We start from the raw sequence: 17,800 nt of genomic DNA, 5'->3' as shown, positions 1-17,800 counted from the left end.
CGGGACTAATTGGCGAGTGTAAAAAGCTGAAAAAATTGGTACGGGACTAACGATAGTCCTGGGTCAAGGAAAGTCCGGGGTTAAGAAACACAAGTGTAAAAAGCCCTTCTGTCGACTTCTGTAGGCTGCAAATTTAACGATGATGGGCTTGTGTGCTTGTTAACGCTCTGTTTTCTGTCTTGACTTGGATGTGATACGATGACTCCTGACAATGCACGAAGGCTGATCAATGCTCCTGTTTTTTTTTTCTTGTTTTTTTTTTCTTGACGACATCAATGATAACGGCGTCAATATTTTCGTCCTTTCGTTGTGGATTCCTGTAGAATCTGAAGGGCTTTTTACACTTGTAAATTTTTGCTTAGTCCCGTACCAACGGTGGGGCTAAGGGGGGGGGGGGTCCTTAGCCCCACCGTTGATACGGGACTATCCTTAGCCCACTTTCTGTTTACACTCGTTTTTGCCAAAGTGTGTTTTTGCGTGCGTGTACGTGTACAGTGCACAGCGTAATCATGAATATTCATGTGGTTTGGAAAGTCCGGGGCTAAGAAATACGAGTGTAAAAAGGTCAGTTTTCTCCTTAGCCCCGGACAAGAGATAGTACGGGACTAATTGGCCAGTGTAAAAAGCTGAAAAAATTGGTACGGGACTAATGATAGTCCTGGGTCAGAGAAAGTCCGGGGTTAAACAAGTGTAAAAAGGGCTTCAGACAATCTCGTTGGGAGGACTTCTCCTGTTCTTCAATGTCATGTTGTACCTTTGATATGTCATTTTCCAAGGCTTTCAGTTTTGCATGCATTGTATTTAGCTGTGCTGAAGCAAGTGAATTGTCACCCAACCATGTCCTCGCTTACCACTTACAAAACCAAGAAATACGTTTACATCTTAAGCCAAGCTTGCTGTTAAAGTCTTCTCTGTAAATGAACTGAAAACAAGTTCTACACTCAGTTGTTGTGCCTTTGATTCCTGATCTTGCTTTAAAGCCTTTATTATTTACATTGTATATTTTTCCCCTCCCGCAGCCGGAATTTACGTGTATTTCGAGACTCGCTCTCAAAGCCATGGGGATTTCGCACGCCTATGGAGCCCCGCCTACCGTGGTTACGGGCCCTTGTGCCTGACATTTTGGTATCATATATACGGCAGCACTATCAACTCACTGAATGTCTACAAGTCAGAAACAAGATGGCCAAATGCGACAGACATTGTATTCTCACTCAGTGAGAATAAGGGGAACGTTTGGAGGGAAGCACAGGTAGGGTTTTGTCGTTAAACATTTTATTTTCGTTCTGCTTTATTTGAAATTAACGTAAAATTTTATGAGAGATATTACGTTTTCAAATAACTCGAAGACAAACTTCGATCTGGTACTATCCGAACTTCTGAAAACAATGAGCACCAACTCGGATTGAATACTTTGATGTATTGCACATGATATGGACATAGGCCAATGTCCTGAATAACTTTCTAAATGGCTTTGATGTATCTAATTTGTCATTGAAGAAAATTGTTCTTAGTGAAGCACTGCAATCCACATAAAGAGAAACAATAAACTGTTAATTTTGAGGAACCAGCGTCGATTTGTTTAAATATTTGAGTGCTTCAGATGCTTTAGGGGTTTATGACATACTAAGGCATGTTGATTTGTGTTACTTCATGATATCCTCAACATCACTTTTGCGGTAAAACGAATATCTACAAACAACCCATGTATTTTTCGATAATTTTTCTTCAGATTACTTGGATAAGCCCACAAGAAAATTCCTTCCAAACCAAGATTCTGGTTGTGACCTCATCCGCCAATTATTGCTAAAGTACTGATATGTTTGTTTGTTTTTTCACATTATGTAGATACAATTGTGTTATGATTCTTTACATGTACAAAATGTTGTTGCTGATAAAACTTCAAATTTGGAACTTCAAATACATTGGAACGCACCTTCCCCTCGACTTCGAATAACTTGCTTGTTTCTCTGATATTAATGTGACCATACAAATAGGGAACATGCAAATTATACTCGGTGTCGTGAGAGTGCATTCCAATATCTTTTCTTAATCATAATAAATATCAGTGATTTGGCAATGATTGACAGATGAGCTCACAACCAGAATCTTGGTTTGGAAGGGTTTTTTTGTGGGCGTATCTAAGAAATCTGAAGAGAAATTATTTAAGAATATATGGAATGTTTCTACATATTCATTTCACCGCAAAAGTGATTTTGACTTTATCATGAATCAACACAAATCAACATGCATTTGTATGTCATAAAACCTTTAAGAAAGCTATATTCCATGACTTGTCTTGGAAAGAGAAATAGACAAAGCAGTGTGCAGTTCATATTTTCCAAATTATAATATAGCCGATTTTTTTTTTCTTCTTACCCAAACCGCGTCGGAACTTAAAATAATTTAGAAAGCAATGAAGTAGTACATGCCTTACATGGAGTTGATGGTCCGAGTCACTCCTTTTCACCAATGTAGTAATGAATATAAGGCATGCGTAATTTCCAAATTAATATCAATTAGTGCAATTTCCTCAAACAAACTTCCCCTAAAATTTTGTAAGACAAAAACGTACATACAGAGCAATGTGATTTGTAATCAGTGTACATTATTGTGTATCAGACTAGTCCTGCTGTAATGAACAGCCAATCTTAATGAAGGGATAGATTGCATGCTGTTTCTTCACATAAACCCTTCAGAGCACGTCTACCGAGAGAGAGAGAGAGAGAGAGATGAAAACAGAAAAGATGTTTAAACTACATATCTTAACTGCATTCTTGAAATATACACACTACCTTTCACTTCATGACATCTGGGGAAAGTTTAAATTTCCTCGTGATCAACTGAGAGTTGTACACAGCTTCCATCTCTTAAATCTTAAAACCATTCCAATTTACTGCGTCATGAAAGCAGAGAAACAGCACTAACTCTTGAGCAATTAGAAAAGTTGAATGTCTATACATTGACATCTTCCGTACAGGAGAGCTTCCTCGTAATTGTCAATGTGCGTCCTTGTGTGTGCATGTATGTGTGTACTACTCTGTCTTTTTTCTATCTCATAGGCAAACTATCCTTTCCTTTGTGTAATTTGACTTTTTCCTTTTTTATAAGGGGACTGCATACTACAAGCTCTGCTTTTTAGCAGTCCCTTTCATTTTCAACAATTTTGTTTCTGAGCTTACCATAATGGTATAACTGTGAATGTTCTCAGTCATCCAGGTAAAGTATCACATGAACTACAGTGTATATCGGTAAATGTAGTCAACTGGACTTACTTGTAATTCGGAGTAGCGACGTTTCACGTCCTCTCCGGGACGCTTCACCAGGCCGACTGATCTTTGGCGGCAATTGGTTGTTGACCCGTAACACGGTCGGGGAATTTCGGAAAGCGTCGAGGAATCTTCCGAACTGCCGGGTTGTAGGCTCCGGCTAAGTTGTGTCGCAGGCCGACTGCCGACTAATATCTATGAGCAAGTGTCGCAGCTCACAGCTCAGTCGCAGCTGTCTCAACATCGGAAGTCAAAAGAAAGACAGCAAAAGTTCAAGAGATTTTTTAATTCAAAGCACTCTAGATGTGATACGGACAAGGATTGGAGAAAGAGGGGCAAACCACATCTGAAAGAGGATTCCAAAGATAAATGGGTGAAAAACCTTTCTAGTAGACCTTAAGCGCAGCGGAAAAGAACGTTCTCGGGAAAGGCTTAAACTTCTCGGTGGCACCAGACCGCATACCCTTTCGCGGAATTCATAACTGTGACTGAGTCAGCAATCGGGAATAGCAAACTACAGGCACCGGCAGCAGAGGAATTAGAACTCGGGTGTCAGCTTGTTTAGTGAATGCCAGGACGCCAAACTCCAACCTTTCTATTGCAGAGAGAGAGGCTGCCAAAACACTGAGCAAGGAGGATAACATTATCTTGCCAGCAGACAAAGACAGAAGCACTGTGAGTTGGCTCAGTGAGTTGGCTCAGTCCGTAGCGCGTCTGCCTCACGATCACGCGGCCCGGGTTCGAACCCGAGTCTGGACTGAGCAATGTTGTGTGTAAGCATACCGTCCCCTCTAGCAAGAGACAAAACACTGTCCCTCGGATAGGACATAAAATGGAGGTCCCGTGTATGAGAGAGTAACAGCTCATGCACGTAAAAGATACCACTTCGTTCATTCATCGCAAAGAGCAGGGTGTTTAACCCGGTGAAGTGGTCCCATCTCACATCCAACTGGACCCCATGGAAGACCAGCTTAACTTAGCTGAATATGGGCTATCCAGCCATCTTCTCAGACGGAAATGAACAAACAAACAAACTGTGGTGTTAGACAAGACAGACTACGACGGCAAAGTGAATGAGCTACTGAGCGACACAAAAAACACATGAACTTCTCAAGCGTGACCCCTCAACTGGCTACAAGAAGAGAGTGATTGTCACTTACAGAGATCGGAAGTCATTGAAAAGGCCTTGTACTAGAGACTGTATCCAGATACGAAGCTCAGCCCGGACCATATCTGTTCTTTATTGGAGCTGTGCCTGAATGCCACTTATTTTGTATACAGTGGCCGTTTCTGCAGACAGTTTCATGGTTGTGCGATGGGCTCGCCAGTGTCCCCAATTGTGGTAAATCTGCTTTGAACCGGTTTGAACGCCAGGCTCTATAATTGTACACGGCAATCTCACCAACATACTGGTTCCGGTACGTAGATGATACATGGGTTAATATCAAAGAAGACCAGCTGGATTCCTTCTTTGACCACATCAACAAGGACAATAAGTAAACTGAATATCAAGTTCACACAAGAGAGAGCAAAGGAGGGAAAACTCGCTTTTCTGGATTGCCTGGTCAATATTCAGAGCGACGGTACGCTGCACACATCAGTCTACGGGAAAGAAACACACACGGATCAGTATCTTTCCTTTGATTCGCATCACCCCCTGGTCCACAAGTTAGGGGTAATCAAAACCCTTCTCCACGTGGCAGATACCATCTGCTTGGATAAGGACACGAAAATCAAGGAACACAGGCACGTTAAAGAAGCACTCAGCGCATGTGGATACAGCGGTTGGACATTCGAGAAGGCAGCTCATAATTGCAAACCAAGACACAAGGACAATCCTAACCGTAGCAAGACAACGACAGAAAAGCGGAGGTACAACGTGACGGTTCCCTATGTTTCCAGACTTTCTGAGAAAATCCGTAGAATCTTCAGCAAGCATCATATTCCTGTCTCTTTTAAGCCTACCAACACATTGAGACAGAAGTTAGTCTATCCTAAGGATAAAACTCCGAAGGACCAACAAAACAACGTGGTCTATGATATCCAATGCACGGATGACGAGTGTGAAGAGCTGTAGAGAGACAAAACAGACCTTGGCCAAACGTATGTACAAGCACAGACGAGCTAGCTCGTCTGGATGTGGAGACTCTGCCGTATACTCCCATCTGAACAGCAGTAACAACACATTTGACAACAAGGACGTGATTATCTTAGATTGTGAGGCACTGTGGCTCGAGAGGGGAGTCAAAGGCCCAAATTCACGAAGGTGGTACAAATGAAACCATGGTTTAAACCATGGACAAAAACCATGGAGCGCCAAGTGTCGCATTGGAATATTTCGTTACGAAATCAATCATTTCGTCGATGAAATAATTACTTTGTAACGAAATGACAACATTTTTGTAAGTAAATGAACATTCTCTACTCCAAACGGTCATTTTGTCGACGAAATGACCAATTTCGTAACGAAATATTCCGTGCGACACTTGGCGCTCCATGGTTTTTGTCCATGGTTTAAACCATGGTTTCATTTGTACCACCTTCGTGAATTCGGGCCTAAGAGTCTATCTACGTAAAAAGGGAGGAGCCATTCCTAAACCGAGGAGGGGGCCTGCGACACAACCTAGCCGGAGCGTACAACCCGGCAGTTCGGAACATTCCTCGACGCTTTCCGAAATTCCCCGACCCTGTTACGGGTCAAAGCCAATTGTCGCCAAAGATCAGTCGGCCTGATGAAGCGTCCTGGAAAGGACGTAAAACGTCTCTACTCCAAATTACAAGTAAGTCCATTTGACTACATTTACCGATATGGTTCATATTGGTATAACATTTATTTGTATCTCTCTTGATAATTTCCCTGTGTCTTCATATCATGTTAGTATGTTTATTACGTTGTTATACTGATTTCGTGACGTTATTTGTATACGCGAACAATTCTTTGTACTCCTCACCATCAATTAGACAATTTTTGATTCGTCAGTGAATGCATTCGACCACCTTTTAAGCCGATAATTTTTCATATGTTTTCCATTCCCATATTGATAACCCAACAAGAATATCCCAAACATCGAAAACCTTGTTGGATAATATTTTTTTCTAATAACTTCTCTGTAAATAAATTCCTTATTGGTATTTTATATTATGATATATCCGACCATTTACCGATATTCATTATTCTTCGTTATTCTGATAAACGTCAAAAGTATTTCAAAACCCAGGCCAATAATGAACAGAAAAGAATCAGACGAGAATGTTGAATTACTTAATTCTGACTTAGCGAAGGAAGAATGGCAAGAAGTGTATCTCCAAAATGACGCCGATAAAGCTTATGATATTTTCCTAGATAAACTTTTATATTATTATCGAAAAAACATTTCTTTAGTTAAAAAAAAAAACACGTAGAAAGAACAAACATCCCTGGATTACAAAGGGAATCATCAATTCAATAAAAACCCGTAATACAAAACATTTTACCGATTACAAAAAATATAGATATATACTCAGTAACTTGATTCGTATTTCTCGTAAAATGTATTATTCTGATAAGTTTGATAATCAAAAGGATAACGTAAATGGCTTATGGGAAACTATATATGAATTAACAGGTAAAAATAATAAGGAAACATCGTCCGTTTTTTATAATGAAAAAAAAGAACTCAAAAACCCTGATGAAATATCTGAGGCTTTTAACTCATGCTTTGTAAATATTGGCCCCCAATTACCTTCAAAAATAAAAAACAAACATGTTCATTTAAATTTTACTGAATTTCTTCCACCAAACTGCGACAAATCCCTTTTCTTTAACCCAACAGATGAGGAAGAAATACTGGAGATTGTTAACAGATTAAAGTGGATCTAGTGGCCATGATGAAATAAGTGTTTATATACTGAAGAAAATCATCAAACAAATAACCACACCTTTATCCTACATTTTCAATCTTTCACTGTCTTCTGGAATATGCCCAAACTCATTAAAAATTGCGAAAGTAGTTCCAATTTTCAAAAGAAAAGACAACCCTTCTCTTTTAACAAATTATAAACCAATATCATTATTACCTAGTATTTCTAAAAATCCAGAAGAAATTATTCATAAACGCCTGTACATTTTTCTTCATGTAAATGACCTATACGTACTTATACGTAATTAGTTTGGATTTTGAATAGAAAGGGCCATTCCACCGATTTAACTATAATTCAATTGGTAGATAAGATTACTGAATCTTTTGCAAATAAAAAACACCTTATAGGAATTTTCATGGATTTATCAAAGGCTTTTGATACCATAGATCATGATATATTAATTTACAAATTAAAAAGATATGGTATTCGTGGTTTAGCACTTTCTTGGATTATTGATTATTTATCCAACAGAAAGCAATATGTACTATTTAAGTCATCTAAATCTCCGAATTCTAATATTGTATGTGGTGTTCCTCAGGGATCAATTCTTGGCCCCCTACTGTTCCTCGTATATATCAATGATATAATAAATACATTAAAAAACTCTTAAATTTATACTTTTTGCGGATGACACTAATATTTTTTATTCCCATGAGAACCTCTAAACACTGTTTAATACTCTGAACACGGAAATAGACAAAGTCTCCCAATGGTTTATATGTATTAAATTATCCCTTAATGTCTCTAAAACAAATTTTATATGTTTCAAACCTACTGCTTCACAGAACATTAACAGCAGTTATTATATTAATATTGATGGATTATCCTTAACTGAAGTAAGATCTACTAAATTTTTTGATAATCACAATTGACTCGAGTTTAACTTGGAACGATCACATTCGTAATATCCACACGTCTGTCTCAAGAACTGTAGGAATTTTATATCGACTGAAAAACTTCATTTCTCGAAATTCCCTGACGATAATGCATTGATCTTACCACATATCACATACTGCAATATCGTTTGGGGAAACTGTGGCTCAACTAAAATTAATCCAATTCTTACCCTCCAAAAACGTGCTGTACGATTAATTACCAATTCCCGATACTTATCCCCATCCAATCCCCTATTTCGTCAACTTAAAACATTGAAAATTGAGGATTTTCACACCTTTCAAACTGCTGTTTTTATGTATTATACATTCAATTGTCTTCCAAAATTTTTTGATGGCTTCTTCACTCCAAATTCCACCGTTCATTCACATCCAACACGAAACTTACCATCTCGAAAACCCCAGAATCATTTTAGCTCAAAAATCATTAAAACATAATGGACCAGATATTTGGAATTCTTTACCCCCTAATTTAAAACAATGTACGTCGTTGAACATTTTCAAATGAGAACTAAAAAACACCCTCATAATCCAGTATACTTCTGATACATAAATATTCATACCACCTGGTCAACAAACACCCTAAACAATGAGTTCACGGCCATAACTGAAGTAACATTCACCTCATCACACTGATACACAAAATAACACTCAACGTACAAACCAAGATTCACCCCAGCACAATGCACACCGCACTGCACCGCGCGCCCTTCGCACAATTACTTTCCACTCAGTGAGTGGCAAGATCTTCTGTATGTATATCTTTATTGCGCTCTTCGCACAATTACCCCCCACTCAGTGAGTGGCAAGATTTTCTTTATGTATCTCTTTTCCTGGGGCCATCTTCCTCGTCAAGCTTAGCTTATGATGATGGTCCCCTGCATTTCATTTTTATCATTTCCTATTGCTTCCTTTTATATATAATATTCGTTCTTGAAAAAAAAAAATGTATGTATGATCCAAACGTTACGAATATTAGCTCTGTAAATGACTATGTAAGTATTTTGTTGATTTGTATTGATTTTGAAATGCAGAAATAAAAACTGAACTGAACTGAACTGAATTGCCATGCCAAATATTCAATTTTACAGATCAATATCTACGGCTACAATATGTCATTTTACATCACCATGGAAGGTGTTAAAGGGAGCAGCAACACAGGTGATATCGCTTTTGATGACATTTCCATTTCCCAGGGAATCTGCCAGCGAGGTAAATGTACCCATCTACACATCGCAAAATTCAGTGTTTATTGTAGAGGTTCGAATGGCTTACAGAAGAATTTAGCATGAGAGGATTACCCTTCCTTCTTCTTTTTTTTTTTCAACTTACCATTGACTTACCAGTTAACCCGCGGGTTGTCTCATTAGTTTTCTGGCCATAGGTTTGTGTGTGAAATTTGTGCACATTTGACTCATTGGCAGAGAAAGGGTTAACGATTGCGTCGCATTCTAATAAGTAATATGTTATTGTATATGTGTTCATAATGTTTCACATCGGATATGCTCTGTTTCATTTTATTTCATTCATTTCATAGTTTTTGATTTTGTATGAAAAAGGAAAAGAATTAAGAATATCAAATACAGTCACTGAATCCGAGCTGCATTTGACTGAGTTTTTATTTTCCATCGATTTTAAATTAGAGTCCTTTAGATTACTCACCTTGCTCAGTACAAAGAATTAGAGCTTTCATTTGATATTTCCTTCTTTCATTTTTCTTTTAGTATTAAGTTCTCTCGAGAAGTTCAAGTATTTTCTTTGTGAATCTAATTGACAATACATAACTATATGGCCTAATAACAACCTTGTGTTTCTTCAAAACTGAATTACAATAATTTATGCAATTGAATAAAAGTCGAACTTGAATCAACTTTAGTCACAGTGAGAAAACAATTAGTTCCTTCTTGCGAGCTATGAAAAATTTTATGTCACCAATCAGTCAAAACAGGGAACGACGGTAATGTAAAACTTTTGAGGGCTAAAATAGAATAGAAATTACATGCTTCGGGTATAAATGAAAATAGCACAGTAGTAGATGCAGACGCAAGGAGGAACTAGATTTGAATTTGTAAAATCCCCCAAGGTGTCTCTGTATGCTGACGACACCTCTATATACACTGCACATAAGAATGCTGAATCTGTGGCCGATACTCTCAACAAGGATTTGGAAGCAGTAAATCGCTGGTTTAAAGAGAATAAAGTATAAAGCATTTTAATGTGCATATTGAATCATATGAAATTAAGTGAGTAACACATATTACATATCTTGGTGTTATCATTGATGAACATTTAAATTGGGAACAGCATATTGGAAAAAATATCAAAGGAAATAATAAGTAAAACGGATACGACCTTATATAACACAACAGACAGCATTGATATATTATAAGAGTATTGTACAAGGAAGATTTGACTACTGTGATGTTGTGTGGTCAAATTGCAGTAAAATGATGATTTATAAATTGCAAAGATTACAAAATCGGGCACTGCGTAGCGTTCTGAAAGTTAATTGGAGGTTTTCAACACAATTGATATATGATCAGTTAAGTATTTCTACTATTAAAATAAGACAGAAACACAGAATGTTACATGCAATGCATAAAATTGCTCTTATGGTTTACCCCAAAAGTCTGTGTGAGTTGTTTTCATGTAAATATACAAATTATTTTTTCAGATGTAATATGTTAAAATTTGAGTTATGTAGATTTTCAACTAATTTCAAACGTAGGAGTTTACAGTACAGGGGATGTCAAGTGTGGAATGATCTCCCAGATAATATCAAGATTATGAGTTTTGATAATTTCAGGTCTCATTTGAAACAGCAGCAGTTGTAGTTTGATATCCACTGCATATCATATTACATCATATTAATTATCATAACGTTTCCTATTATGTTACGCGATGAGTACTATTGACATTTGTTTTATATCAATCTCTTGTCAATGTCTGCATTTTGTTATTCATATGCTGTTATATGTAGATATACTTTTCTTTTCCTTCGTGATTTTTTCTCTTTTTTGTTCTTATTTCAATCATTGCTATACGCTGTTACTGAATCTATGTTTCGTTCTGTTATATTGTATACATGCACGGACTTGCAGAATAACAGCCGATGGCTGAGCAAGTTTCATTTTTATTACCGTGTTGAAATAAAATGAAAGTGAAATGAAATGAAATGAACACTGACAAATTAGGTAATCCAATCTATTCCAAGATGACATCTGAGCAAAAGTTTGTTAATCTATGAAATGATTCATGCGACATGGTCTATACGTGTGCAAAATATGTCAAATATTATATGGGACAAGTATATAGTTACCAAAATACAGGACGAAGAAACATTTATGACCTTTGACACTAATGTACCTACAAAAGACGGTGTCTGATGAATTAATTGTAATTTTATGAAATGATGTGCATGACATGGCCTAAGCATGTGCAAAATATTGGGGTGAAAGGGCGTGTTTTTCTTGAGCTATTGCAAAGAAAGTCACCGAAAGAAAGACATATCTCCCGACATTGAAGCTAAGCGTCAATTTCAACCAGGTCTTTGGACGTAATCCCGATTTCCAATAAGAATATGGACCACATGAACGATAGCCCAAAGTTTCATCTACATATTAAGATCTGGGAGAAATTCAGGGAAGGATAAATTAGCTAGTGCTCGATAAAGACAGTCGTGTCATTTTTCATTTCCAGAAAAAATGTACTCCCATAGAGATAGTACCTCATTTGCACAGCCAAAACGTCGTTATTTTAATGATCCATCTATCTAGGTCCATGTGTGTGCAAAATATGACGGTGATACCATATACACCAATGAGATTACAGAATGAAGTATATTTAACCTTTGACCCCACTTTACACAGCCAAGATGGCATCTGAGCAAAAAATTGTCATTTTGTGAAATGATTCTTGCAACATGTTCCTTACGTGTGTAAAATGTGGGAAGAAAGGACGTGTATTTACAAAGATACAGGATTAAACACTTTTGACCTTTGATCCTAATTTACCTACCCAATATGGTGTCGGAGGAAGAAGTTGTTATTTTATGAAATGATGTTCGTGACATGAACTAAACATGTGCAAAATATAGGGTTGATAGCCATTGTTGTTGTTGATCTATTACACAGAAAGTGGAGGAAAGAAAGAAAAATAAAGAAGAAGTTAAGGTATTGTATAGAAATTTGAAAGAGAAGCATAGAAATATAAGAAAAAGATAAAGTTAGGAAGGGAGAATAAGACTAACTAAAGAAAAAGAAGAAAAAAGTGTTAAAAAAAGCAAAAAGCAGGGATGAGGCTCGAACCCGGGATCTATAGATTAAAAATCCGATGCGCTATGCACTGACCTATTTCATCCCCCATAGGCGCTGTGTATTAAGCAAAATGACGCTACATCGAAGCCAAGTGCCAATTTTAACCAAGGTTTTTGGCATGATCCCGACGTCGTATGAAAAAATGGAGGGTACAATTCCGATAGCCCAAAGTCTCAGCTACAACATATTAAAATCTGGGAAAAATTCACAGAAGAATAAGTGAGCTAGTGCTCGAAAAAGATAGTCATGTCAATTAAAAAATTTTTCATTTCCAGAAAAACTGCACTCCCATAGAGATAACACGTAAACTGGTCAAATTTGACAAGGTTACATTCAATCCATTTTTACGAGGTGATGACGTCATCCAATCAAAATTTTGATGATACATTATGAAAGAACATTTGATAAGCTACAACATACTGAAATCTGGGTGAAAATAAACAAAGGGTAAGTGAGATACGCTCGAGTGAACGTGAAATTTGATGACGTCATTTTGAAAATGTACTCTTTTTATTTTATTAAGAAATTTGATATCTTTTAATCATTTTTCCAGCATCGCCAACCCATGAAATGACATGTACAACTCATCAACTTTCAGAATATGTAAAGAAAATGGGGGGGGGGGGTCACCGTCCATCCTGACGGGTAAAATCGGATTTAAAATTTGCGGTTTTTTGGCATAGGTGCACTGTATATCGCCATTGACGCGCGCGCGGAATTTTAACTTTGACGGGCCCGTATGACGTCGTATTGAGTCGGATTGACTTGAAACTTGGTAGAATTATTCCTTTACATTTCAGACATCCGATCCATGTAAAAAAAAAACCGTGAAATTTCTTTTGCATATGAGCTGTGCGTGCGTATATGCGCGCGCGCGTACGCGTACGTTTTAAGTGTAGAGATGAATTTTGAGAATATGAGTAGAAAGAGCTTGACTTGAACTATATGAGACGTAAATTTCATTGAGAAATTCCATTCCATTAATGAGATATGAATGAAAATGTGATTTCATATAATGACGCAATAGTGACGTCACGGTCGACTGATCACAATGATTTTACTAGATCTGTCGTCTTTGGGACATGATACATATACGGTATAAGTTTGAAATTGATAGGCAGAGGACTCTCTGAGCTAACCTCTACACAACTTTTGAGGAGAAATGAGATGAAGAAGAAGAAGAAGAAGAAGAAAGAATCCGTACAAAAACAGAAGGTGATCCGAGAGGATACTCGGATCACCTAATTCAAATGTGAACGGGTTACTTTCAAGTTGCGAAATTAATCCTATAGCTCTACCGACGTCCTTCGGATGGCAGCAGGCTACTTGGCCCTGACTCACCTTGTAAGAACGAGATGTATAAATAAAAAAAATATGGTCTCTTAGAAATTGACGAAGCTTGATTGTGCAGTAGAAACGACCGATTTCAGGTCAAACGTTTTCACGACGAAATGCATCATGCAGTATCGGAAAGATGGTGGTTCGCAACCTCTTTGAACTAAACTTTATTATTGATTTAGCTTTATAATAGAAAGATCCCGCCGCTGCAAACCCCCCCCCCCCAAGAACCCCAACACACACACACACACACACACACAGAGACATAATAAGGAAATACAACGAAAAGGTTGTTCTCATTTGAACCCGACAGAGCTCGCATTATGTTTTAGCACATCGAACATCAACGATTTTTTCAATCAACATTTCACTTTAACCTTCACCGACACATTATGCTCATTCTATGCATCATTCTGTATCATTTTTAAGTTACACCAGTGGCCAAAGACATTGATTGTGACTTTGAATCCGGTCTCTGTGAATGGGAGCAGGCATACGGCGATGACTTTGACTGGACCCGTAACAGCGGACGTACCCGCTCGTATTCCACCGGACCAAATAGAGACCACACAACCGGCTGTAAGCACCCCTTTTTTTTTTTTGCCTTTTCCTTAATTTTATCATCATTAATACTTGTTTGTGTGAGAGGGAGATTTACACCTTTTGCAATTTCTGTTTTTGTTCATACTTCTATGACTATAAGCACTACCAGTACTATAGGTTTTCCAGGTCAAATGTCCACCGAGATAGACCAAATGTGAAATAGGTAGTTCAAATGTCCATTCAGCTGAATAAATGTTCATGACAGAATATGGTATCAAATTGGGCAATTCAAATGTCCACTAATAGGTATGAAATATCCGTACAATTAATATCAGACAAGAGACAATGCAGTTCAAATGTTGCATAGCAAAATATTACAGAGAACAATGCTCCGGGATACCATTGTAAGATAATGTTTTCAAGTGTCCATTTCCTACTAGACAGTGCTTTCTTGAATCACAAAATCATTATTTCACATAGGTAATTGTATCGTTTAGGACACATTTTCCAAGTGAAATGTCCACTGGCTCAAACACATTGTTCAAATGTACATGTGTATTGTAAGAGTGATGAATATACTTATGTCCACAATACAATGCGGTTAGCAATAGGCAGTTCAAATGTCCATGTAGGTATGGAATGTCCATGTAGCACATGTCAAATATCAAACTAGGCAGCTTAAATGTCGCATAGCCAAATAAGTGTCCAAATGACTGGAGCAATGTCCCCATAAGGGAGATCGAATGTTACATAGTGATTTCAAATGTCCATAGTCTTAAAACTGCTTATTTAAACCATATAAATCGTAACCTTACATGCAGAAACGCATTCCTCAGTAATTAGTCTTTCATGTACCTGTTATATACACAAACACAGGTCCATACCGTGTCAAAATCAGTAGGGTTAAACTGACATGTCTCATGATAGCGGTGTAACTTCCTTGCGTAAAATTTATTATTTGTACGAAAGAATGAAGATTTCTGGTATGAGAGCTATTCACTTTTGATGTCTAAAACAAAACATGAAGGAAGTCATTATCTTCAGAGTCTGATTTCATTTTGTTGGTGATATGTCGCATCATCCCATATGTATATATATATATGTATATATATATATATATGTATATATATATATATATATATATACTCAGCAAAAAAAAGTAAGTTCTGGATGTATCTCAAAAAGTATTTTACGGATTTTCATAATTCAAACGGGAATGGATAGGGAATTTCATTACTCGTAACATGAATGGCATATCATTGCCACCAGATATGATTATTGGTGTGAAAAAAAAAATTATGTCAAAAGGCATGGAAAAAAAGTTGCACTTCAAGCTATATGAAGGATAATTATTGTATACATTTCCTATGTAAGTTAACAAATGACCTTTTTAAATTGTGCAATTCTCAGGAATTTCTTCAGGTACAATGTGCTTCCCTATTAAACAGATGTTATGCATACTTTTTAAACAATAGCCTTTTCAAGATGAAAATGTTGGTAGAAGCCATGTGATTTGTAATTCCAATCTGGGTTGATCACATTAATGTGCCTATGGCCATTTTGCATCATGCGCTCAAGTTGTAGATTAGTTTGTTGAGGGAAATGGCATCGAACGTATGCAGTGGCCTGCAAGATAGCCTGACTGTAATCCAGAAGAGAATCTTTGGGATGTCATTAAGCGGAAAGCGGGCAAGAAGGTGAAAGATGATACTTCACTGCGAGAATTTAAGCGCATCTTGCAGAGTGCATGGGCCAACATTGAGCAGTGCCAAGTAAACTTTAGTTAACAGTATGAGGAAGAGATGCCGGCTGTTCATTGAAGCGGATGTTGGACATATCAACTATCAAATACTTCACTGTATGCTCATGAAAAGAAAGAGATAGAGAAATATGCAATCAACCATGCTTAAATGTTCAGAATCATGAGTGATTGTTTGATTATTTGTGTAAAAGTCATTGCAAATCACTATAGTGCAACTTTTTTTCCCATGCATTTTGACATAAAATTCATTTTTTCACACCAATAGTGATATCTGGTGGCAATGATTTGCCACTCATGTTATGAGTAATTAAATTCCTTATCCATTTCCGTTTGAATTATGAAAATCGGTAAAACACTTTTTGAGATGTATCCAAAAATGCTAGGGGGGAACTTACTTTTTTTGCTGAGTGTATATATATATACACAGAATATAGAACGGCCATTCTTGTACTCCCACTAATGCGATTGTGCTGCAGTTCAGAAACAAATGTAAACCTGTCATTTTGATGTCAATTCTTAAGTTTCAGTTTTCTAAGCAACGTTTCCTGTCCGGCTTGTCGGACAGAATTTTAAAGTGGGACGGTTTCAGTCGGGGCTCTAACCTATTATCAGTTATTACCATTTTATCTTCTTTCTTGTTTTTTCTAACTCTTTACTTCTCCCTCCATCCTCTCATTTCTCTTCCCCATTTTTCTCCCCCCCCCTTTTTTTCTTTTTTTTCGGTTAAAAAGTGGTACAATGCATACCTGGCCATTCATTTCGATAGTCCTGCTTTTGTATTACCTGGAAAAAAAAAACTTTTTTTTTAGATAGGAAATTGAGAATCAACAAGAGAAACGAAGTTATTTCGTTGATGTCACTTTAATCGTGTTGCATAATGTTGGCATAGTCTCCATAGGCAATGCTTATCAGCGTGTTTTCGAGTCTAAGGATATTTGAATTACCTATGTGACATTTGAATTCCCTATGACCGACATGATACTCTCATTGACCTGAGATGACGAAAGAATTTCTATTGTGTGGACATTTGACTTGACTATAGACTTCTTACATACCTATTTGGACATTTGATTTCCCTAATGGCATTGGAATGACTATTTCATACTTGCTTCGCTAAAGAATTTGATTCAGAAAGCCTACAATTTTACATGTATGTTCTTGTGCCTGCAGAGCAACATACATCAAATGCCAGGCTCCGGTGGCAAGAAATATGAAATTTATTATTATCATTTTTTTTTTTTTTACACGTACATATTTTACCCAAAAAAAAAAAATTGTGAATCTTATTATAGGAATTTCATCTAATATCTTTATCTGTTAAGAATAGAATTATCCAGGGTCGGACTATTTATTTCCTTTGTCAGGAAAAAAAATGCAAGTCACTCTTCATGATAATGATTCTTAACTCTTTTGCTTCACCCCATGGAACGTGATACTTCTTTTGTTCATTTTCTTGCAATTCATGGATATTTTACTGTCGTTTTACTGCAAATGCAAAATTGCTGCTCGAGTTTCAAATTTCTATATTTAATATAGAAATTTGAAACTCGAGCAGCAATTTTGCATTTCTTTTCATGAGCATACAGTGAAGTATTTGATAGTTGATATGTCCAACATCCGCTTCAATGACCAGCCGGCATCTCTTCCTCATACTGTTAACTAAAGTTTACTTGGCACTGCTCAATGTTGGCCCATGCACTCTGCAAGATGCGCTTAAATTCTCGCAGTGTAGTATCATCTTTCACCTTCTTGCTCGCTTTCCGCTTAATGACATCCCAA

General features: G+C 37.1%; 1 protein-coding gene across 1 annotated transcript in view; it reads left to right on the top strand.

Moving 5' to 3' along the window:
- LOC140231701 (MAM and LDL-receptor class A domain-containing protein 1-like) overlaps positions 1-5,346 on the top strand; it is an 82,036-nt gene extending 76,690 nt beyond the window's left edge. Inside the window, exon 13 of the mRNA XM_072311855.1 lies at positions 4,973-5,346. Coding sequence (XP_072167956.1) covers positions 4,973-5,346 — 374 coding nt within the window. The remainder of the gene's footprint in view (positions 1-4,972) is intronic.
- The last annotated feature ends 12,454 nt before the right edge of the window (positions 5,347-17,800 follow it).

The sequence above is a fragment of the Diadema setosum genome, chromosome 8 (assembly GCF_964275005.1).
Source record: "Diadema setosum chromosome 8, eeDiaSeto1, whole genome shotgun sequence".
Lineage (NCBI taxonomy): Eukaryota > Metazoa > Echinodermata > Echinoidea > Diadematoida > Diadematidae > Diadema > Diadema setosum.
Note: the sequence above shows the minus strand (reverse complement) of the source record. Positions and strands in the feature narration are given on the sequence as shown.